Source organism: Gastrolobium bilobum, unplaced genomic scaffold (genome assembly GCF_033153095.1).
Source record: "Gastrolobium bilobum isolate Gb01-03AN ecotype WA unplaced genomic scaffold, APGP_CSIRO_Gbil_v1 utg871, whole genome shotgun sequence".
Lineage (NCBI taxonomy): Eukaryota > Viridiplantae > Streptophyta > Magnoliopsida > Fabales > Fabaceae > Gastrolobium > Gastrolobium bilobum.
The window spans coordinates 148,519-174,101 of NW_026896267.1; the positions used below are offsets into that span (position 1 = coordinate 148,519).

At 37.3% G+C, this 25,583-nt stretch overlaps 3 protein-coding genes across 3 annotated transcripts; all 3 read left to right on the forward strand.

Moving 5' to 3' along the window:
• Nucleotides 1–2,792: 2,792 nt before the first annotated feature.
• LOC133298520 (NADPH:quinone oxidoreductase-like) lies at nt 2,793–4,606 on the forward strand. Its single transcript, XM_061497822.1, has 3 exons — nt 2,793–2,925; nt 3,016–3,207; nt 4,224–4,606. Exons 1-3 carry the CDS (start codon nt 2,835–2,837, stop codon nt 4,526–4,528), a joined length of 588 nt encoding a protein of 195 aa, XP_061353806.1. The 5' UTR covers nt 2,793–2,834; the 3' UTR covers nt 4,529–4,606.
• Nucleotides 4,607–11,383: 6,777 nt separating this feature from the next.
• LOC133298519 (U-box domain-containing protein 44-like) lies at nt 11,384–15,701 on the forward strand. Its single transcript, XM_061497821.1, has 4 exons — nt 11,384–11,869; nt 12,042–12,846; nt 12,946–13,246; nt 14,052–15,701. Exons 2-4 carry the CDS (start codon nt 12,109–12,111, stop codon nt 15,503–15,505), a joined length of 2,493 nt encoding a protein of 830 aa, XP_061353805.1. The 5' UTR covers nt 11,384–11,869; nt 12,042–12,108; the 3' UTR covers nt 15,506–15,701.
• A 2,362-nt stretch (nt 15,702–18,063) lies between these two features.
• LOC133298522 (uncharacterized) lies at nt 18,064–18,663 on the forward strand. Its single transcript, XM_061497824.1, has one exon. It carries the CDS (start codon nt 18,064–18,066, stop codon nt 18,661–18,663), a length of 600 nt encoding a protein of 199 aa, XP_061353808.1.
• The last annotated feature ends 6,920 nt before the right edge of the window (nt 18,664–25,583 follow it).

The window sequence follows — 25,583 nt, forward strand, 5'->3', positions numbered from 1 at the left end:
AGATGCTCTTGTCAGAGTAGCTTGAAGAGGTTGAGGCCACCACTGAGTCAACCCAATCCCGCGCCCCGAGACCATCGTCCGACTGAACAGTCACCATAAGTTTGGAAAATCCTTGTAAGTCCTACCTAGGAGCGACAAACACACAGTCAATCCTCTAAACTTCACTGACGCCAGGAAGACCATTGCAAAAGGAAACAAGATAGTCCAACCCACCCTATCAACACCCCCGTCACCTCCAACTCCCCCCACGCCAAGCACAACGAAAAGGAAAAAGGAAGAATTAAACAGTTAACTCACCATCAGAATCCGAGGTATCTGATGAACTTGAATAAAAATCCGAATAGCTCAGGTTAGAAGGCCACCATGCAGGAGGTATCTTATAAAGCCCTATGTCCTCAAAAATGGCGTCCCACACGCCATTCCTTGTAAGGCGACCATCCTTCGGGTGATATCTACCCAAACGGTTCTCTGTGGACTCATCATACTTACAACGATGGAAAGATTGGGGATTGGAGGGAATTAGACCATGAGAGGAGCGAAGGGCAACTGAAGAAGGGCGAGGGTGGAAATAATACTCCAAAGGACGATTTTGACGCAGGCGATTAATGTTGGATACGGGTCGAATTAACCGCCCAGTTCCAAGATCAAAACGTCGTAAAACGCGACGATGTGAAGTGACTCTCTGCCTCCTCGAGGCGACAGGCGAACGCCCACCAGATCTGGAGTTCTTCTCACCAACTAAATCGCGGCGTCCTCTGCGGCGCCCACTACGGGGAATTGAACATGACGCCTCACCAGCATACGGGAGGACATGCCCTAAAGCTCTCTCGGGAAGGAGATTTTGAATCTCCTTTTCGCTAAAACCCAGAAGTTCGGGTACTTTCCCGTGGGGAAACTTCTCAACCCCAGGAACTAAGGGACGACTTGGGGCGCAACTAGCAAGATACTCTCGCATCGCTGGCCCCACCGCACTATTCCCCAGTGCCTTAAAGGCCTCGTCAAACTCCTCTTCCTTGATTTCTACTTCCAATTCAGGGAGTATGAGGCCTGGGATAGGTTCTGTAAACCTAACCATCGATACAGCAGAAAAAAGAGAAGAAGACAACCAGAAATGAGAATAGAAACGACAAGAGAAGAAGGACTATACCTGAGAATCGCAGAAAAGGAGAGAAAGAAGACCGGCAATATCCCGCCGAACTGAGGATAGGGAACAAAGGCTTTGAGCAAAGCGTAAGAGTGTAGGTTTCGCGTAAGAAAGAGCCCCAACAAAGGGGCTCCCCTCCTTTTTATAAAAAAGGGGGGGAAGGAGAGAAGTCTCACACAAGTCTCGCACAGACACGTGTAAAGAAAGAGAGAGGTTTCACACGGACACGTGTAAGTCCTCCTCACTTAACCGTACGATGACATGCTCATCGTGTGATGAGCGGTTAAGGAGAGGGGGCAAAGTGGTCACTTCAAAGGGACAAGTCACCAGTCGCGGAGCATTAATGCGCCGAACCCTATGACGCTTGGATGCCTGCAATAAACAGTAATGATGGGATAACTCATCATTACGGCTCCTCGAAAACCGAAAAGCCTCTTTAAGTGTCTTTAAGAGGCAGCTTTTCAGTTCTGTCACCTACCAATCCCCGTCATCAATGACCTTATTACAGCTATCACCAAAAGCAATCGCCCGTGCTCAAGCATTTCACATCGCCAAACAATGCGTCGTCAAATCCTATCTACCAAGGCACCAACTTATGCTTATAACCAGGTTCGGGTTCATGGCGCCACGGCGATACGAGGCTTTGCAGTCATTTCCCTCTTGAAGGACGCCCCATAGAGCGTCAATAACTCCCTCTCGAAGGACGCACCCCGCCCTGACAAGAACGACCAAAGTCTTTAACTTGGCATCATCCCACGGTTGCTACCAAGCTGGAGGGGCTCCTGTTCTGGATGGCCCAAGTACTGGAGTGGCCCAATTACTCAGGCTCAACCCTCAGCTGGCCCAGTTACTCAAGCCCAACCCCCAGCCTTGTTCCGTATCAGCCCTTAGGGATGATGTAGACCCTCACGATCTCCAAGACTGCAGCACGTCCAAGAGATACACCAAAATGTCCCACTTCGGGACATTAACCGCTAAAGGCAGTCGCCATAAGCACTGCAAAGGAACCTGCCCCTTTGTTCAGTGCTGACATCGCCGGGTGCAGTGGTTGCAGCACTGCCATTGTGGCAGCGCCAACTACGCCTAACACTGCCATCATGGGTGTGCACCCCAAGAAGGGTTGACCCCCACCTCACCAACCCGCATCATCTTCCTTATAAATAGCCCTTAGGGGGCACACTAGGAGAGATCTTTTTATGTACTGTTGTTATGCCCATTTACTTCCAAGTCATACTCTTGTTATTTATCTGCCATTGATATCAGCTTGCTACCTCTTGGAACTATACCTTCTAACCTGGTCTTTACCTCAGCTAGTGGTGTAATCCATATAATAACATTACCCTCAAGAGTACATAGTGGGCTCACAAAACTGAACGGTACAATAATGAATAATAATTCTATTTAAAAAATTTCATTTAATTCTAGAAGACAACCTAAATGGAAGTTGTTGACCTCTATCCTGTCGTCACCACTACGTAACACACAGCATCATCTCCACCAAAAGCAGCCAACAAATTTTAAAATGCCCCCAAACTTGAATCCAATTGTTTAGTATGAAACTATGAATTTGCCATCACACAAACCATAAGACTATAAATATAGCCAGCTCGCCCATGTTCCGAGACAGAAACACTGATTCATAATTGAATTTGAATATTACCATTCACGAGCACACAGAGAAACAAGAGACATGGCAGCAATGGCATCGCCGGTGATTAAAGTGGCAGCACTTTCTGGTTCCCTTCGAAAAGGCTCTTACAACACAGGCCTCATCCGTTCTGGTTCCTACATCACACTTTCACTCTCTCTAACTATGTATTTTTTTCATTTTTTGTTTTTTTGGTCTTGACTTTTATGTGTTTGCTATGTAGCTATTGAGCTAAGTAAAGGAGCGGTTGAAGGCATTCAAATTGAACACGTTGATATTTCGCCTCTGCCATTGATTAACACTGATCTTGAGAAGAACGGGACTTACCCACCTGAAGTTGAAGCCTTTCGCCAAACGATTCTTGGAGCTGATAGCATTCTCTTTGCTTCCCCTGAATATAATTATTCTATCGCAGGTACTAACCTTTAACATTTTGTGGGGTCCTGTCTTTTTTTTTGTCGTTTGCTTTTTCAGTAGAAACATGTAATTAGCCTATGTTGAAACAATTGAGAACTACATGTGGGGTCAGTCAAAGTGTTCTGTTTCTTAATTTCTTTTACCTTTATTCCTTCCATTTCAAGGAAAGGTCATAGCATGAAACAGCTGAATGAAGACTCAGTTGAACTACTCTTCTTTTTTGTGTTGGATTGGGAAAAGATAATATCATGAGAAGAGTTTAGTTTGTTTAAAAATGTCTATTTTATGTGAATTCTAGGTATCCAGCCTAACTCGGCTATGATAAAGATGGGTTAAGTTACACCAACTATAGGAAATAAGTCTGAGACCATGTCTCGATCCAAAATTTTAAGGTGTTAGGTTCATTGGTCTTTTCACTTATATGGACTTTACTTAGTTCATTATCAACCCATTTGAAACTCCATCACACTTGAATATCCCAACATTTTTCATCTATATATATTCAAGGATATTTCTCTTAGCAAATATGGCTTTATAGTGTTAACCATCTCTGATTTCTGAAAAAAAAAAAAAAAAAAAAAACCTTGAAAGTATCACCTTGCATCTCTGATTCCTAAGCTCTTATTGTAAATGTCTCATAGAAATCCATTGTATGCAATGATGATGTCTTCTTTTGCCCTCATTTGTATCACCTTGCATCTGCTTACATTTGTATGTATGACTATTTCAATGAAAGCTTAATTATCAAACTTCATAATTGTATGTCATGAAACTTGGTATTTTTCCCTCCTACCATTTTGATGAAACATATTGAAGCCCTCATGCTTAAGTATAATTATAAGAAACTAAAAGGTATAAAGATCAATTGGTGGTTTGTGCATAATGCTTATATCTTACTACATTCCTTTTTTGGATATTTAGTTTGACATTGTTATATATTAGATAAATTAAGGAAGATTTTAGTACATGTCAAAGCTTCTTTTTGCTAATGTTCTTTCTTTTGATATGTTGAAGCTCCACTAAAGAATGCAATTGACTGGGCATCTAGAGCACCAAATGTTTGGGCTGGTAAACCTGCTGCTATATTAAGTGCTGGAGGAGGCTTTGGTGGTGGAAGATCACAATATCATCTCCGCCAAATTGGAGTTTTCCTTGATCTTCATTTCATCAACAAACCTGAGTTTTTTCTAAATGCATTCCAGCCTCCTTCAAAGTTTAACAGTGATGGTGACTTGATTGATGAAGAGACCAAGAATAGGTTGAAGGAAGTTCTTCTGTCCTTGAAGACATTTACCCTTCAACTTCAAGGAAAAAATTGAAACAACTTTGATTCCCATTAATTGTTGAAATAAGCCTTGGATTTCAGTCCCTTCCTTTTACAAATATTGTTGTGTGATCTGGACTTCCATGACAGCATGACAACTGTGATATGCAGTTATAAAACGTTTTTGTTCTTTACTTTGATTTGTATATTGCCTTGTTTTGGTTTCAAGTTTGCCATTGGATTTGAGTTCAATCTACAATGTTTATATTCAAGGATGTTGAAATTCCATCCTATATTAAATAATCTTATCACATTATTTACGTTGTGCTTGTCTTTGTCAATTCACATGAAAGTTATTCAAAGACACATTTGTGATTAGTGTTTCTAATTGAAGCAAATATTGAAAAATGCCACATTAGCAACTGATGGGCTAGGATTAGTGGGCCCAAGAGTAGCAATGCAAAATTAGTTAGTGAATTAGTTAGTTTGTTATGGAAATTATTCTAGAATAATCCTAAATAATAGGATATAAGGAGGGGATGTGGGAGTGTGAGGTATTCATTCATTCAGAATATTTGGAGTGGGGTTTTGGGAAAGGATCTCTTGGGATCTCTTTGGCCTAGGTATTTGGCTTTAGAGTGAGTGAGGTCTTTTGGGTGTTAATTTTCTGTATTTCTTTTATATTGTCTGCAATTTATCCTTGTAAGGAGTTTGTCTCCATTTATATTTCTGCAATTTCTTATGAATAATATTAGGTTCCATCAATTTGGTATCAGAGCACTTCCGATCTAGGGGTGTTCTTGATTCAGATCTGAAAAAGAAAAAAAAAAGAAAAAAAAAATGAAGTTCAGATTTACTGATGTCCCAAAATTCTTTGGAGAAGAAAGAGATGATGCTTGGGGATGGCTGATCGATTTGGAACAATATTTCCAGATCGAAGGAATCAATGAAGATCAAAAATATAGGGAAACGGTGAGAGGGCTAAGAGGGAGTGCGTTCAATTGGTATCAAGGTTGGAAGTGGTTGAATCTTACCGCAAACTTGAAGAAGTTTGAGAAGGCGTTCATAGAGAAATATTTACCGGAAATTCTATTGGTAGATGATGGAGAATCAGATCCTGCAATTGATGGTGATAAAGTAGCAAAGGAACAAATCAAGGAAGGCAAAGAGAAAGAAGCAGTAACTTTTGCTAAAAAAATAGAGATCGAAGAAAAGAAAGAAGAAACAGAAAAAAAGGAAGAAGAAACAGAAAAAGAAGAAGAAGAAGAAGAAAAGGTAACAAACGAAGAAGAAGACAATAAAACAGAAGCAAAAGAAGAAGAAGGGATCACAACTGTTGAAGAGAGAGCAGATCGAAAGTCCGAAAGAGAAGCCGAAGATGATAGATCGGAACCAATCGAAACAAGGAAAGCTGATATAGAAAAAAAAGAAAAAGAAAAAAAAAGAAAAAAAATGCAGAATAACAGTGAAGAACACTACTCCTTTGTTTGTCTCTGTTTCAGGTAATCTAGAACAGAGGACAGGAAATTCAGGGAACTTCATGTGCGATGGTAGGCGGGGAGGTCGTGGCAGAACTCGCGAAGGCTGGACTGGCACCAGATCTGGTTTACAGTACCAACTTGGTTGCAAAAATGGTCATGAGGTTGTGACGTGTTGGTGGCGTTCTGACAAATCCTTCGTTGTTCCCTCACAATCATCAGCAATGCTGCCTTCTATCCAGGCCTTCCATCTTCTTGCACCTGTGGGCCAGCCTCATAACTATTCATTAGCTCAGATCCAGTTTGCTGGTCCGTCTCACTCAGGCTCAGATAAGGATTCGGTTAGAAATAGGCCTAGGTCCAATGGAGGAGGAGTGGGCCATTATTTTCAAGCTACCCCTACAATTCAATCTATTAATCTGACATTAATAGCTGGAGGGGAATCAATTAATAGGCTAAATGGGAGAACAAATAGTGGGCCTCATCTGAACCAAAGTAAGCCCAATACATCTGGATTGCTCTTTCATGTGAGTGGGCTGCAAGGACAAACCCATGACCCAATTGGCAACACACCAAACACCAAAACAAGGGCAAGACAATTCAGCAGCAGCGCTTCTTTTACTTCAATCATAACTTGGTCTATATGCTTCAAGCAATGGGACCCTGGTGGATGTTCAATTACATCCCCTATCATCTTCCTCACCTTGAGGACAAGGTGAATTTTGAATGGGGAGTATTGATGGGCTAGGATTAGTGGGCCCAAGAGTAGCAATGCAAAATTAGTTAGTGAATTAGTTAGTTTGTTATGGAAATTATTCTAGAATAATCCTAAATAATAGGATATAAGGAGGGGATGTGGGAGTGTGAGGTATTCATTCATTCAGAATATTTGGAGTGGGATTTTGGGAAAGGATCTCTTTGGCCTAGGTATTTGGCTTTAGAGTGAGTGAAGTCTTTTGGGTGTTAATTTTCTGTATTTCTTTTATATTGTCTGCAATTTATCCTTGTAAGGAGTTTGTCTCCATTTATATTTCTGCAATTTCTTATGAATAATATTAGGTTCCATCAGCAACTCTTTACCAATACCAAAAGTCAAATATATTCGAGCACCATTTAAACTCAAGCAAGCAATGTACTCATTGGAGGTCCACTTGTAGTTACAGAGCTCATCACTCCCTTGAAGTTATGGATTATACCATGCATACCCACGGTTGATGAGGTGAAGTCAAAAGCAAAGAAATACATTAACACTAGACGAAATAAGTTCATGTCAATCAAAAAATTCAAACAGAATCACGATAAAGAATCATTTCACCCAAAAACATAAATTTGTAAGTAATAGGTCTTTAATTATTTTTATATTATATATTTTTAATACACCCTCTCATGCAAAAGACCTTTGAACTTGAACCTAGAATATTGCACACATCAACTTTTTAAGTTCTACCATATGCTAACATAATTCCACTAAAAAATGAGGGACGGTTGATGATGGACTAGTGATTCTGTGGTCACCATGGCTCTAATACCATAGAAGCAATCATATCACTTAAATTGAACTCGTAACCACTTAATCTCGTCCGCTCTTATATAATATAAAGAATTAATTCAAACTAAAACCTCAAGTGAACCTTTAATAGTTTTTACTTTATATCACTCTAACATCATCGATGGAAAATCATTTTGCAGCTCTCTGCAACCATAAGCCAATCAGAAACCACATTTGAAAAAAACTAGAGTGCGCAAGTGCATGCACACCTTGTGTATTGTTCAGATTGTTTGAAATCACGGGCTTGGGCTCAATAAAGGCCTCCAGGCCAACAACTCAGCCTAATTCCACATTTGACTATGTGAGTGGTAGTTGAAAATGAGCTATGGAAAAGAAAAAAAAAATGGTTTTAAGGTATGATTAGTTTAAAGGGAGGGGTTATACTTACTACCTTCTAAGTTTAATACTTTTACTAGTAAATTATCACCATTAGATTAGATATGATGTTTCTAAGCCCAATAATTGTAAAATATATATATATAATTAATTAAGAATAATATAATGTTTAATTAATGCCAAAGAAAACCATATAATTTTTTTTTTTGCAGCAACAAAAGAAGTATATTCCCCTTTATTAAGGGGAAAACCTTCTCCTGCTACCTATACATCGATTTGTGTTTAGGTTTTTTTTTTTTAATACAATGAGGCCCACCTTGAATATGTGTCTACAAACGATTTTTCTTCTTATGTTAAAGGAGAAACACCCCCTTATATTAATTTGAGAGGGTTTATATAAAAAAAAAAAAAAACAATGAGAATTACTTCTATCATATAGTAGGATAGAAATGTTTTCATGTTGAGAGACAAACAAAGTCGGCTCCAACAAAAAAAAAAATTTCAAAAAAAAGAGGCACATTTTTTTATTTGAGTACAATATAAAAGATCAATCTCATGCAATATGAAAATATGATTTTTGACCAAATGGTGGTAATTCAGTTGACGCATAGGAGCTAAGCAGGTGGGGATGAGAGTATGTGTTCGAATCTTCCCAGTACCACCTTTGGGAGGGGTTTAAAGTCTTAATCCTAGACCCGTCTCGAATCAGATTAGTTGCGAAGTAATAAACCGATTGGAATATTTCTAAAAAAAAAATATGATTTCCCAAACACAATATAAGTTCAAGAAAAACTACTTTCGTCAAACAAGAACTTATATATTTAATCGAACACAAAGATTCTTTACCAATTTCCAGAAAAACAATACCAAAAAAATCAAGAAACAAATACCAAAGATATTTCCTTGAAAAAGAATCCAAGAAAAACTTTAAAAAAAAAATTCAAATGTTAAAAAAAGTCAAAAGCTTCATGTAGAGGTGGCAAAGCGGGCTGCCCGCCCCGCCCCGCCCCAGCCCGCCGAAAAGCGGGTTGGCCCGCCCTGCCCCGCCTTCGAAGATGGGTTAGATATCTCAGCTCGTCCCGTTCCGTTTTGGGCGGGCAGGGCGGGTTGCCCGCCAAGCCCGTGACATTTTACACTAAAAATTAAAAAAAAAAAAAATCAACCCAGGCGGGCTTGACGGGCAACTGGTTTAAGAAACTCAGCCCGCCCCGCCCCGTTTGGTGGGCGGGGCGGGTCGGCCCGGCCCGGCAGACTCGGCCCATTTTGCCAGCTCTAGCTTCATGTCAGTGCATGAAAGATCAAAATTTCAGTTCATAAGTCTTCAAAAAAAAAAAAAAATTCAGTTCATAAGATCTTTCAGTGTCAATGATGAAAGTTGTCAAATGTGACTTTCCCGTGAACATCACTTCACCATTTAGGTGGTGTTTGGTTCGTTTCTTTTCAACAAATTCCTTGGAAAATCAAGTATGGTTTTTAGAAACACAATATTTGTTTTGAATAGATTTTCACCAAATTCCCATCTATGCAATTTGTATGGCTTTATCAACTTTTGTTGAGAAAGATAGATATCCGCACTGTTTAGAAACCAAATTTGAGGATGATTTTTTTGAAAAACCGGGTAGTGAGATGTTGATTTCATAAAAGTTACCTAATTTCTCCAGTAAAGTTTTTCCCCACCAAACAACTTTTTTTTACATTTTCCTACCTATCTCACTTTATCTTACTTTCCAATCATTTCTCTATCTATTACATTTCTTTAGTATTCAAAAAATTTCCTCTCAACCAAACGCCACCTTAGGATTTTTGGTAGATGAGAAATTTTTTGATGACTGAGAATCACAGGGTGTGTTTTTGTTTTTTTTGTTTTTAAAAACTGTTTTGAGAATAAATTTTGAAAACTGATTTTGAGAGTAAAAAAACAATAAAACTTGTTTGGATATAGTTAGTTAGTTTTAAAGTTATAAAGAAGTTGTAGTTATTTACAAAAATGTCATTAATGAATCCTCATATTTACAAGATTGTCACCACAAAGTAATTTAAAATTAAAATAAAATTTGATTTAACTACAAAAATATCATTAATGAATCATTGTATTTACAAAATTGCCACCGCAAAAACAAGAAAACAGCTTTTGAAAACATCCCTTAGCTGTTTTGGTTTTTTGGTTTTTAAAACAAAAACATGAAAGCTATTTTGAAAACATATAAGATGAAAACAACTTTTCTAAACAACTTTTTTTGTTTTATTGTTTTTAAAATTCAAAAATTGTTCTCCAGAAGAGAAATCAATCAGAGAATGTTACAAAATGAATAGTGAAAAAATGAATTATTCGAGAATGTTATAAAAAAAATTGTTTGGCATGCCAAAATATTACCGAAATTATTTGATTAAGTTTACTGAGTCTGTATTTCATTGATTGTGAAATATTAATAAAAATGTGGGATTGTTTTACAAAAATAACTCCACCATCACTTTTTTATTCAAACATGATAATCAACGTTGTTCTTACCCAGAGAAACAACCCCTTCTTGCATAAATATATAACATGGACTCGGAATAATAAGCAAAGTTGGTAACAATTTTAGAGGCGAAGTCCAAAATCCTCTATCAAAGACATCAACAAGCACATACTGAAAGCAAAGACAAAAACAATCATGAAGATCTTGAACTTCTATGTCTTCTCGATCATTTGGAGCTCTAGAGAATGTAGCCAACCACACCCACTTGACCGTCCAACCCCTTCTGAGCTCAACCTTGTCCGAAGCATAATCCAAAAATCATACCAAACACAGAGAAAAGGAAGGGTAGATTTGCCCGAAAATTTGTGTGTCCAAATCCCTACATCCGGTAAACGAGAAATATCACCACTTTGGTGGTATTTTGAGGAGAGAAAATGACTCACAATTTGTACATAACATGAAATCCTGGCAAATATTGTGAAAACTCTTACCAACTATAGGTATATAGGAATTCCACTTTCACTTTCTTGTCGTTCTAATAAAGTTACTCCTACTAAACACCCCCTTAGGATAGAAGTCCTGCAATTTACAAGAGAGACTTCATTTTGGATCAAACGTATGTCTCATTATTTCTTACAATTTTAAAGTGTTGAACGAGAGTTTTTTTAATGATTTATACTATTTTATAACATATCCCTAGTTCAACAATTTTTTGGATTTAAAGCATGAATGTGATATAAGCTCATTATTGATCTGCCTTATACGGTATAAGTCCATTTTTATATTTTTATCTACTTTGTATTTTTTTTTAATTTCACAATGAGATTGTGAGAATCGATCGGCGTTGGATAAGAGCCTTTTAATGACCTACTAATTAAACCAATTGATTTGATACTCCGACTGAGCCAATAACCTGCTCGGATTCAATAACAGTAATCAATACAAGAGATAAAAAATAACAAGTTGGAAAACAAAATAAAGAAAACAATTTTTCTTATGCAATCAGGGAGGAGCAATTTCTACCTTAGCCTATAAACAAAGACTCAGGTCAGGTGTGTACTGTTTGACTCTCTACAATGCTACAACTTCCAACTTTGAAGTCTTGTTGGTGCATTCAAAGCTGAAAAAGGGTAACTCAAAACAAAAAAACAAAGCATAACAACCAAACAGAAATCGTACAAGTACACACACAGAGAGAGAGAGAGAGAGAGAGCTTGCTCTGAAGGTTTTGACTTCGTCTTCCATCACTCATTCATTTGCTTGGAAGCACAAGGTGACCATGACAAGCAAAGCGAGGAAACCATATGCCACCACCTTATATTTAATAGTTCATAGCCGTCTGAAAATGACCCTCAAGAGATCTTGTATTTACTATATTCCAAATATAAGAATAATTCAACCCCTTGTTTTACCCTTCAGCTTCAAGACCAAGAAGAAGAAGTGGGAGGCTGCTATTTTTTGCCTTTTTTGTCTGGATCTCTTAAAAGTTATCAACTTTAAACATGTGGGTCTAAGCTGATAGACTCAGATTATCTTCTTTTCTTTTTTCTTTTATCCTTAAATTTTCTCTCCAGGTTCAGTTCATCCTCCTTCTGAATTTCCTTTTCTTTTTCTTTTTTAATTTGTTTTGATTGATTATCCTTGTCTTTATATGTTATTTGTATTTTGTTCTTATTTTTTAATTTTGTTTTTGATTTAATTTCTTGTTAGCACTTTTCTATAGCTATCTGTTGTTGTCTGTTTCAGGATCTTCTCTTCTATAACTGATGAGTGATTCTTCTTTTTCTGTGCAAAGTCAGTTTTTATAGACAAGATGGAAAACATGGAAAAGAGAAAGTTTTCTGAATTGTTATCAGAGCTGATTGTTTTGGCTGATGAGGTTGCTTCTTTTGCTAAGAACTCTGAAATTGAGGTGGATATTTTTGCTGAGTTTGCCTTGTTGGTAGAGAAATTTCCACCAATCTTCAATGATTTGAAGGACAAAAGCAGAATCTTGGACAAGCCACCTATTAGAAAATCTTTGGAATCTCTTGAAAATGAGCTAAGGCGTGCTAAAGCTTTGACAAGAAGCTCCAATTTGAGACAACCTATCAAGCAAATTGAGGACATAACACATGATATTGGTCGATCATTGGGCCTTCTACTTGTAGCCAGCCTTGAAGTGTCCATGGATTTTAAAGAAAAGATTGGCATATTGCAAAGACAGATGATGAATGTAAGATTTGATGGCAATTTGAGTCTAACCTCAAGTCCAAAATCAGAGTTTGTCAGCAGTAACCAGAAGGTCAATGCGGAAATAGAAGAGGAAATAATTAATGTCTCTATCGATGATGTTGTTTTGCAACTTAAGAATGGTAATGAAGAAGAATTTGCAGCTGCACTTTTGAGATTAAAGGAGTTCATGAGGAGTGAAAAACTCGATGGTGGTTTGATTAACGAGGAAGCAACTGTTTCCATTCTTTTCAATCGTCTAGGTTCATGTAAGGCAGACAATAGGGTGGCCATCATTCAATTGCTAAGAAGTATTGCTTTTGGAAATGATGAGAAAAAGGTAAAATCTGAAAATTAGGTGATATTTCTTGTAAATGTTGGTCTAAAATCATTGCACTTATAGTTGTTTTATCTTACTTTATAAAGTGGTAAACTGCAGGAGAATATGGCGAATATTGAGTTTTTATCAGCAGTGGTGAAGTCTTTGACAAGAGATTCAAAAGAGAGGAGGGAAGCTGTGGGGCTGTTGCTAGACCTCTCTGACCTTCCTGCAGTTCGACGGCAAATTGGAAGAATTCAAGGGTGCATTGTTATGTTAGTTGCTATTCTTAATGGGGATGACCCTGTTGCTTCACATGATGCAGCGAAGTTATTGGATATATTGTCTAGTAATACTCAAAACGCGCTTCATATGGCCGAGGCTGGCTACTTTAGACCACTAGTGCAGTATTTGAAGGAAGGTATTGCAGAACTTTCCTTAACTGATACATCTCTTTCCTTCTCTATGATTTATATGGACCATCAATCCATAATATTACAAGTGCTTTGAGGAATATTTATCACTGAATCAATTATTTATAAAATTCTTAGTGGAAGAGGCTAGATATTGGTTGAGTTTGTAGAAAGTAGAAACAGCGTAGTTAGCATTTGGTTTTAACTAAAGCTATCTACTAAACTTCTTGACATTAATGGGAGCATGTAAACATTTTTAGTGTATGTACAAGGTCTAGAGGAAGTTGGGCCATGATAGATGAAAATCACGATGTGTTTATTTGGGGTAATATAATTTACACTCAACTCTAGTTCAATCTTAATTTGATAGTCTTGGCTATGTTTCCCAGTTAAATTGACACTTACCAAACCCAATATTGTACTATTTTTGTGTTCATACATGGAGAATGTGGATTTGTTTTCTTTTATCTAAATGCTTTATGCAAGTGTAGAGAACACATTTATTTTGTATAACTCTAATAGATAGTGTTATAATTGTAACAAACGGCGAGGACCAAATTGAAAAAGATTCTAGGTATAAGGACTAAGTTGAACTCCTTTTTTGTACAAGGACCAAATTGAAAATGAGTATCATGTTTAGGACCAAAAACATATGTTAACCTTGTAGGATAATATTTAGATGGGTGACCAATCACTTTCATCTTTGTTTTATTAATTGTTATATGCATTGTTTCTAAATCAGACAATGATCAGAACTGAAGTAAATTTTTCTACATTCCCTTTACCTGAAAATTTCAAATTATGTTGTTGCAGGGTCTGACATGAACAAGGTCCTAATGGCGACTGCACTTTCTAGGTTGGAGCTCACTGATCACAGCAAACATGTCCTTGGAGAAGATGGGGCAATTGAGCCCCTTGTCAAAATGTTTAATACTGGGAAACTTGAGTCCAAGTTATCATCTCTAAATGCGCTACAAAATCTGTCTACCTTGACAGAAAATGTGCAACGTTTGATCCGATCCGGAATTGCAGGATCTCTTCTACAACTTCTTTTCTCAGTAACATCTGTGCTCATGACTCTGCGCGAGCCTGCATCAGCTATTCTTGCAAGAATTGCTCAGTCAGAATCAGTTCTTCTTGATCAAGATGTGGCTCAACAGATGCTTTCACTTTTGAATCTTTCCAGCCCTATAATTCAAGGCCATTTATTAGAAGCACTAAATAGCATAGCTGCCCATCCTGGCGCATCAAAAGTGAGAAGAAAAATGAAGGAAAAAGGTGCTCTTCAGCTACTCTTACCTTTTCTTAAGGAAAATAACACCAAAATCCGGAGTAAGGTCTTGCATTTGCTATACACTCTCTCTAAAGATCTAACAGATGAGTTAACTGAACATCTTGATGAAACTCATCTTGTGAATATTGTTAATATTGTCTCATTATCAACATCAGAGAGTGAAAAAGCTGCTGGTGTTGGCATACTGAGTAATCTTCCTGTTAGTGATAAAAAAGTGACAGATGTGTTGAAGAAGGCAAATTTACTTCCCATTTTGATATCCATTGTGTATTCTAGCACAGGAAGTAATTCACCCACATCAAATAGCTTGGCAGAGAGTGTTGCAGGTATTATAATCCGCTTCACAAATTCGTCTGACAAGAAACTACAACTTCTTTCAGCAGAACATGGGGTTATTCCTTTGCTTGTCAAACTACTCTCAAGTGGTTCACCAATCACGAAATCGAGAGCTGCTAACTCTTTGGCTCTACTATCACAGAATTCTATGTCTCTTAGGAAGTCTAGAAAGTCAAGTTGGTTGTGTGTTCTGCCCTCGGCCGATGCATATTGCGAAGTCCATGATGGCTATTGCTTTGTGAAGAGCACATTTTGTTTGGTCAAGGCAGGTGCAGTTTCACCACTTATCCAAATATTGGAAGATAAGGAGAGGGAAGCTGTTGAAGCTGCTCTCAGTGCCCTTTCAACTCTTTTGCAAGATGAAATATGGGAAGGTGGTGTCAGTTTCATTGCCAAATTTTCAGGTGTGCAAGCTATTATAAAAAGCCTAGAAGTTGAGAATGCAAAGGGTCAAGAGAAAGCACTATGGATGCTCGAGAGAATATTCAGGGTTGAAGAACATAGAGTAAAATATGGAGAATCTGCTCAGGTGGTTCTTATTGATCTGGCTCAGAAGAGTGATTCTAGATTGAAGTCAACAGTTGCAAAAGTATTAGCAGAGCTTGAGCTCTTGCAAGCTCAATCAAGTTACTTTTGAAAGAAGCCTTTCCTAATGATAAATATTATGGGAGTGGTTTTGTTTTGTGTTCCATTCATTTATATGTTTTTTGTGTACATGTTTTTGTATTTTACCTCATTTTGGATGAGCCACACTGTTCCATTCTGGTATATGTAATTTATTAGAATGGAAGATAGTAAAAAATGTTTGGTTATGGAGCTTTTATCTGGTATTATCAAGGATATGATTCATTCAGTTTCTTGAATAACTTCATTTATCTAAACCTTGTTTTGTTCTTGGTTTTATGTTCCCTGAATACAGTAATAATATTCATGCACCCCAAACAAATCCTGTTGTTCCTCATTTCTTTTGAGTAGGGCTCTGCACTAAAATAAACCCATTCAGAAGCTTTAGCAATAAGATAGCAGGAAGAGATTTTCTGACTGACTGTTATTGCAAACAATTTTAGACAGACATATTGAAGATGATCAAGTCTGGACTAATCCGTTATGTTTAATTATTTTTTCACCACTTTATTTTTAGAATGGAGTTTAAATATCTCAATATGTTTATTATAAATTCACTTACCCTTAATCTTTTTTATGAATTGTCTCCCCTGTGATTTTCTTCTGTCCAGGTTGATTTAAATAACATTAAAAAAAGTACCCCAATGGTTCTCTATAATAATTATCAAAACAACAAAATTCAATTTCTACAACTTCTACAATCAGGGTCATAACCACTCATTTACAGACTAATTATAAATTGATTCAAAATTCAAAACTTAAAATTCAAAATCTAAAATCCCAAAGATATAAAAAATTTCTAAAATAAATATAATGGTAATTAACTTCGAAAAATAAATAAATAATTATAATTAAATCATTTAAAACATGTCACAAATCTTATATCTTAAATCATGTTAAATGTTTTGTTTTTCTTTTCTTACCAAACAAATCACATTCATACTTGCTGCTTCATTTAGACTTGGATTTGATCGTAATTTGTTATATTTCAAATTAGTGTATCTTTTAACAATTAGACCATACTTATTAGACCACAATTGTGGTTGACTCCGAGTTTATTGAATCAATGGTTTGGCATGTCCAATGGGCCAACTGTAAGTGCATCATTTTTCCCCTATTAGAAAAAGATTCGTCATTGAATCTTCTTCATCTTCGCTCATATCAATCTTTTCAAGTAAAAACTCTATTGATAATTCTTCCTCTATTAGATCTTCATCATCATATTCTCCATCAGATTTATCATAGAGTAGATTATCATCATAAACTGAATTTTTATCATAAGATGAATAATTATCATAAATGGGATAATCATCATAACTTGGATAATCATCATAAACTATAAGTTGGATAATCATCATAAACTGCGTTATGATCATAGACATCAAAATCAGGAATATTGATTTGTATCTTGATATCTCAAAAAGTGGACTAATATCCAAGTCGTACTTCTCAATTATATTCTCGATTTAGAATCTCCAAGGGATTGACGTCCTCCTCTTCGTCATCGAATGCATCCTCTAATTACATTTTTTCTTCAGATTGAATGTCCAACTTTGTCCATGCAAGTCACCACTTCAAATCTTGGATTTTCATGCTCTTCCCCTCCACAAGTTGTCGCTCCAAAACTTGGATTTTCTCGCTATGTACCTGCAAGAGTTGTCGCTCCAAATCTTGGATTTTCTTGCTCTGCACCCGCACAAGTAATTGTTCTAAAACTTGAATTTTTTTGTCTAACGCCTACTCAAGTTGTCGCTTCAAATACTGGATCTGCCTTCCAAGCTCTTCATTTTCTATGTCTCGTGGGTCTGTCTAATGAGGTTGTCCTTTAGGAACGAATTCACATCCCTTGCCTTCATGACTCTGCCATCCACGACTTCCACGATTCTATTCAGTCATTCGTTAAAGGCAACCTAGTGCTCTAATACCATATGATGTCAAAAGCACATAGAAAAAATGGTCAAACAGAAAGTTATGATTTTATAAAAAAATATCCCTCAAGTTCTCAATTATAATTATGAAAATAAAAAAACTCAACTCCTACAATAAGGGTCAAAAATAACCTTTTACAGACTAATTACAAATTGATTCTAAATCTAAAATCATAAAAATAAGAAAAATTGCTAAAACAAAAAGTATAATGGTGATTAACTTCTAAAAATAAATAAATAATTACAATTAAATCATTTAAAATACGTCTTAAATCTTAGATCTCAATGTCAAATGTGTTGCCTTCCTTTTCTTGTCAAACAAATTACAATCATATCTGCTACTTCATTTAGATTTGAATTTGATCATAATTTATTATATTTTAAATTATTGCATCCTTTAACAAATAGGCCATACTTACTGAGTCACAATTCTGATTGATTCCGAATTTCTTGAATTAATGGTTGGAACATGTGCAATGGATCAACTATAAGTGAATCACTTCGATCATAGGGGGCACTTTTCTGTGCACTGTAAGTATTGAAGATTGGGATAACAAGTCAATTCACTTTTATGTGCACTTTTCTAGTGTTTGGTGACATTCATAGAGAAAAAGATAGAATAACAAGTCAAATTGATAAAATTATGGCTGCTAGAGTTGTAAATGATTCAACCAGACTGGAGCATAGGGAGAATCAGCTTCAACAGCACCTAGCTAGGGTACTTGAAGAAGAAGAACTCCTTTGGTTTCAAAAGTCTATGCAACAATGGATTGTAGATGGTAATAGAAACACAAAATTCTATTATCTCAATACAATTGTTCGAAGGAATCATAACAAAATTACTAGATTAAAAAATGATGCCAATATTTGGATTGAGGATCAAGAAGATTTGAAGGTTTTGACCTGTGAATTTTATAAGAGGATTTTCACAAAGGAAAATTTTAATAGGAGATGGTTGTCTTCACAATATCTCTGGTCTGTTTTAAATACAGAGGAATTGAGAATGCTTGCTAAGACCCCCAGTCAGGATGAGATTAAAAGAAATCTGTTTGACATGGGCCATCATAAAGCTCTCGGTGTTGATGGGTTCCCAGCTTTTTTCTTTCAAGAAAATTGGGATAGAATGAAGGATCAAATTTCTAAGCATATAACCGTTTTGTGGGATAATCCGGATCTGTTAGCTACTATAAATTCCACCTTATTGGTCCTTGTTGGGTGGTCTGCTGATGGTGGAAAAAGATAAGTTCTAATGGGGGACGTTCCTCTGTTCTAAACAGAACACAGATTCGCTCCCTTACTTCCAACCCAAGTGCGCAAGTGCACGCATCAAGTAATAAAGGGTGTATTAAGGCCCAGATTATGGTTCCCACGAGGATAGAACTCTAGATATTGTCTTATACTATTTTATAAAGAATGAAAATGAAAAGAAAAGTTAGTGAATGAACTGTCTGGTCAAACGTTCCTTACTGTCTTGACAACGTTCCTCAGGAACAGTAAGTTCAATCTGATGACAAACAATTGCTCACTGCGTTATGTATGTGATCCTTCCTGATTAGAAGAAGGTGAGATAATATTCATTGGAGTTTGATAGATAGCAGCTTAAAATAAAGTATAAATATTTAAACAGAAATAACTATAATTAAGAGACAACAAGTGGATGGTTTTAAAACAGTTTAACAGAAAGAACAGATTCACTGCTCCATTCTTAAATAGTTATTTTCTCTACTCAAGACCTAGCACTTTTTGGCTTTGTCCCAGTTTCTTATCTGCCAACTCTGATTCCTCAGCTCATAGACTAGATGGCTCACAAGTTTCCATATTCCTATGGCTCCCTTGACTCCAACAGGTACTTAGTATAGAACCTTAAAATGGATGAGTTGGCCCCTTATTCCTAAGGTGACCAGTAGTGTTTTTGTCATGACACTACCTTCCCCCAATGGCTAAGCTGTCTGAAATCTCTTCCTTATGGAAGTTCCTTTCTCAGTATGTGTTCAATTTCCATTGATACACAATGAATATAGCTTACTTAGCCAAAGAAATACAAAAAGCTTCAGTCAAGAGTTTTGAAAATAGTTCTTTAAGAGTTTTGCAGTTTATCCGTTCCACAGATAGTTCAGCCCATGGCTGATATTTGAAACAATTATTCCAATCTGAAATCTCATGGACCCGAGATTCAGCTTAGAGATAACGAATGGAACGAAAAGAAGAAACACTTATATTAAATTAAAAGACAATTTACACAAAAACAAAAAATGGAGAAGGACGGTTTGATGCTCGTGAGGAGTCTTAAGGGTTAATACAGAGAAGAGAAGAGGGGTTGTCACTTAGTTACAGTTACAACTTAAATAAAACTAAGCTACTACTACTACTAGGTGATCTTCTTCCTTTAGGACTTCAATCCCTCCAGAATTTGATGATGTTTTTGTGTGTGGGACGTCCTATTTATAGGGAGAAGAGGAGTGGCAGTCTTGTAATTCCTTTGGAGCTGGGTTCTTGCGTGAAGGGACGTGGTGGTGGCAATAGAGTGTAGAAGATGTGCAAATTGCTGGATGGGACAATGTTTGTTGATGATTTCCGTTCTTTGCAGTTCTTCCCATGCCTTGCTTTCTTCTTTGGCCAATGAGAACTCTTGATTCTCTGCTCTTCATGTTTCCTGGTGCTTAGTTGGTGCACCGCCTCTGCTTTTCGAAGACTTTGTATCCACGTTTCCTGCAAAATGTACAGAGGCATTAAATGAGTGGAGCAGGTGCATTAAATGCTTCTCAATCCGTTCCCCTTTTAATATATTTTAAGGAATACGTCACCATACGTTCCCCCACTGTGTTTTTGTCACAAATGTGTAAAACAAGTGATTTTCATGCTGAAGTTGTGCATCAAATGAGGGAACGTGCGGTATTTTGCCATCAAAATGGGCCTAGATGGGAACGAATTTACGTCCCATCAGTCCTCATCCCTAAAGTACAGAATCCGATCAATATGTCTCAATTTAGACCTATATCTCTTTGTCCAGTTGTTTATAAATTGTTGAGTAAGATTATGGTGCAGAGGCTAAAAGGTATTATAACGAAAATTATCTCCCCAGTGCAATCCAGTTTTGTTCCTAGAAGACATATACAAGATAATATTGTTATATTGCAGGAGCTAATTCATCCAATGCATAAAATGAGAGGTAAGAAAGCTTTCATGACAATTAAAATTGATCTGGATAAAGCTTATGATAGATTAAGTTGGAAATTCATAAGGAAAATAATGATTGAGTTAAATTTTCAGGAGAAAATGATTCATATCATTACGACTGCAATTTTTTCAACAAAGTTCAATATTCTCTGGAATGGTGTGAAGTCGGAAGAGTTTCAACCTTCCCGCGGAGTTCGTCAAGGAGATCCGTTATCACCTTATTTATTTGTGCCAGGAATGGAAAAGTTCAGTCATATAGTCAACACTGCTGTTGATGGGGGTCTGTGGAAACCGATTCAAATTGGGAGTGGGGGTCCTTCAGTCTCTCATTTGATGTTTGCAGATGATTTAATGATTTTTGCGAAAGCTAATCTTCAACAAATTGAAACAATCATGAAATGTTTTAAGCTGTTTGAAGAAATTTCTGGCCAAAAAGTAAGTTATCAAAAGACTAGTATTTTTTTCTCTAAAAATACTCCAGAAAATACTACAGAGGAGATTACTAATGCTTGCGGCTTCAAAAGATTCAGAAATGTAGGGATGCATCTGGGGTTTGGATGAACCATTGACAGAGTTTCAAAAGAGGCATACAAGAACATAGTGGAAAAGGTGCAAGATAAATTAAATGGGTGGCAATCGAGGTGTCTATCACAAGCTGGCAGAATAACTCTTACTTAATTTGTTCTTTCCACTATTCCTTATTATCAAATGCAGTGTGATAAATTACCTTTATCAATTTGTCATGAGCTTGAAAAAATGCAGAGAAGATTTATATGGGGAGATAAAGACAATAAAAAGAAACTCATTTGATTGGATGGAATACTCTAGTAAAATCAAAAGCTGCTGGTGGGTTGGGGTTAAAGTTCCTATCTAAGATGAATGATGACTTTGTAGGAAAGCTTGCCTGGGCTGTCTCTTCCCAACCGGACCTTCTTTGGGTCCAGGTTCTTCGTGCAAAGTATGGTAAGCATCATAATGGGGTGGATTTTTTCATAGCTCTGGTTCTGATTCTAGACTTTGGAAACACATCTGTATGGTATGGAAAAATTTAGAAAATCATCTCACTTGGGAAATTGGAGATGGGAACAGTATTGTTTTTTGGAAAGATATATGGATGAAAGACATAGGAAGACTTATGGATGTAACGATTGTTCCAATTCCATGGGAAGAGATAGGAAAAAATTTAGCTTAATATGTGAATAATCAAGGCAAGTGGGATATGGAATCTCTTTCTAGATGGTTTCCACCAAATATTCTGTTGAAAATTAAAAGTTTGCTCCCACCTAATTCTCTTGATGGACCAGATCAGAGGCACTGGTGGTTAGGAGATGGAGTTGGGATCTCAGTCAAAGGAATTTATGAGACTCTCATGAAAGATAATGACTCTATACAAGTTAATTCAACTTGGTGGAAAAACATTTGGAGGTGGGAGGGGCCTCAAGTCATCAAATTGTTCCTCTGGAAAGTGTCCCACAACAAACTTCCAACTAGAGAAAGATTGTGCAAATTCAATTTGGGGACTTCAACTTGCCCTGTTTGTTTGGAGGAAACAGAGAGCATCATTCATCTATTAAGAGATTGCAATAAGATCCGGAGCCTATGGACAGAATTGGTTCCAACCAATATCTATAACTCTTTTTTCGCTCACAATTTGTTGATTTGGTTGCAGGGTAATATGCTGAGTTCTGAAAAGTTTAATGGTATCATTTCGTGGGATACCATATTTGCAACTACTTGTTGGATGGCTTGGATTGGAGTAATGAAAAGGTTTTTGGTGGAACTATTAGATATAGTATCTTACTGTATTGTACCTTTATCCAATGTATCTGCATGTAGCTGATAAATTCCTTTTAGTCAGTTACAATTCTGTTTTGGCTTACTGTATATATATCAGGATGCCTTGTATCACATACAACAACCATAATATACATTCTCAGATATTCACTTTTCTCTCTCTCTCTCTCTCTCTCTTCCTCTCCCATCTATGGCTTCTACACAGTATTCAAATATGGTATCAGAGCCCTCATCCTGAGGGCCTGATCCATTTTTCGAGCTACACTATGACTTCCGCTTCAGCATCTGATACTGTCATTCCGTCAAACAACAACGAATCAACTACATCAAGTTCACATAGAGATTCAACTTCAATGGAGAATCGCGCACCTCTTCTCTTCAATCACCAAATCACCGTCAAACTCACAGAAGACAATTATCTGTTCTGGAACCAGATAATTGAACCGATTATTACATCTCACTAGTTGCATCGTCATCTAGTAAATCCAAAAATTCCTGTTTAGTACAAGACCGTGGAAGATCGCGAAAATGAAATTCAGAATCCAGAGTATGTTCAGTGGATTACACAGGACTCGATGCTTCTATTGTGGCTTTTGTCTACTATCTCAGAGTCAGTTGTAAATGAAATTCTTGGAGTCAAGTATGCTCATGAAGCTTGGGATAAAATTCACAAGCTCTTCCATGGCGTGATGAAATCCAGATCTCGTCACCTACGTTCTGAGCTCAGATCTATCAAGAAAGGTAACAGATCTGCTAAAGAATACTTAACTCGAATTAAAACCTTGTGTGATTCGCTCAAAGCCATAGGCAATCCAGTCACAAATGAGGATCGAACTGATTATATACTGGAAGGACTTCCAGTTGATTACAATGCGTTTGTTACCACTGTTCATGGACGGGAAAATCCATATTCTATTGAGGATCTAGCTATTGAGCTAATGACGCATGAACAAATGCTTCTGAAACAGAATGAAGCTCTTCTTGAATCAATCAATGTGAATATGGCTCAGAAACAGAGCAACACTTCTGTTTTCGAGAACCAGAAACAAAGCACTGGTCAATTTACGCAACAGTCAGGATTTGATGATTTTTCTCGTTCCAATGGTTCAGGTAGAGGCTAAGGACGTTTAATGGAAGGTTTAACAGAGGTAGAGGGCATGGTGCCAGATTGCAAGTTTATTGCCAACTATGTCACAAGTACGGTCATGATGTGAAGACCTGTTGGCATCGTTTTGATGCAGACTTCGTACCCAACCTTCCACCTCCTGAAGCTTCATCAAATGGTCAGTTCTTTCCTCAGAGACAGCAACTGCATCAGCAACGTTCCTATCAGTATGTTAGGCCTATCTCTACTGCACCACAGGCCATGATAGCAGCTCAACCTGGCTTATTGCCAACTTCTCCTATTCCTCCTGCTCTTGAGTGGTTCCCTGACTCAGGTGCCTCCCATCATGTCACTGGAAATTCAATGAACTTACTCCAGAGCCAGCAGCTAAGTGGCTCTGATCAAGTCATCATTGGCAATGGGCAAGGTTTGGCAATTAAAGCAATTGGCTCTTCAAATTTTGTGTCTCCTTATGACTCTAATAAACATTTGCATCTTAAAAATCTTCTATTGGTTCCTTCCATAATGGAAAACCTCATGAGTGTTAGTCAATTTGCTAGAGACAATTGTGTCTACTTTGAGTTTCATCCAAATGTTTGTTTTGTTAAATCTTAGGAGTCTCATTAGATTCTGCTTCAAGGAGCTCATGGCAGTGATGGTCTGTATCGCTTCTTAGACATCACGCTTCTTCAGCAGTCTGCCCCTTCAGCTTTGTCATCACCTGTTTCAAGTCAAAACACTATCAGTTCTATTGTTTTTCCTCTCTGTAATAGTATACAAAGTAGCAATAATACTATTGATTAGAATGTTGTTGATCAACCTTGTAATTCTGTTGATTCTTGTATTCCTACTCAGTCTACATATTTTCTCTGGCATTGTCGCTTAGGACATCCCAATCATGCCACAATGACAAATGTACTTCACTCTTGTAATATACCCACTTCAAATAAAAATGTCAGTGATTTTTGTTCCTCTTGCTGTAATGGTAAGGCACATAGACTTCCTTCATCCACTTCATTAACTGAATATGATAAACCTTTTGAATTAATCTACTGTGATCTTTGGGGACCTGCACCCTTTAAGTCCACCTTGGGATACTCCTATTACATTTCCTTTGTTGATGCCCATACTCGTTACACTTGGATATATCTTTTAAAACAAAAATCTGATGCCCTCATTATTTTTAAACAGTTTCATTCCCTGATATCTACACAGTTTCAGCTTCCTATTAAAGCTTTGCAGACAGATTGGGGTGGGGAATTCCGTTCATTTACTGATTACCTCAAACTTCATGGCATTAACCATAGACTTGCTTGTCCTCACACCCATCATCAAAATGGGGTTGTTGAGCGCAAACATCGTCACATTGTTGAGTTGGGACTCACTCTTCTATCTCATGCATCTTTGCCATTAAAATTTTGGGACTATGCATTCCTCTCAGTTGTGTATCTAATTAATAGACTCCCTACTGCCTCTCTCAATTTTGGTGTCCCTTTCACCAAACTGTTTACACAGAATCCTGACTATCAATTTCTCAAGATTTTTGGGTGTGCTTGTTTTCCTTTTTTGAGACCCTATAATAGATACAGACTTGAGTTTCGCTCTCAAGAATGCCTATTCCTTGGCTATTCCACCAGCCACAAAGGTTATGTCTTCTTGAATAAAGAAGGCAGAATTTACATCTCCAAAGATGTTTTATTCAATGAATATCGTTTTCCTTACTCATCCTGGATACCCACTGAGCCTGCCTCTCCACCTATCAGTTCTGTTTCTGCCCATATCCCAATTTTTCCCACCTTTCCTCATGCAAGAGAACTTCTTTTATTCTCTCCACCTCATCCTTCCCAATCTGACACTTCATATAATCCTCCCTTAGAGTCTATTCCCCATTCGGTGCAGTCCTCTCCTGCCACATCAGTGCAGTCTTCTTTTTCTTCTGATCATAATTCAGAATCTTTATCTCTCATTTCCTCCTCCTCTACCACCTCTTCACCTACTTCCTCTTCTTCTGCTTCTGAATATGTGCCATCCAATACAGCTAGGGATGTGTCACCACCTAGATCAATTATTACCAGATCAAAGTCTCG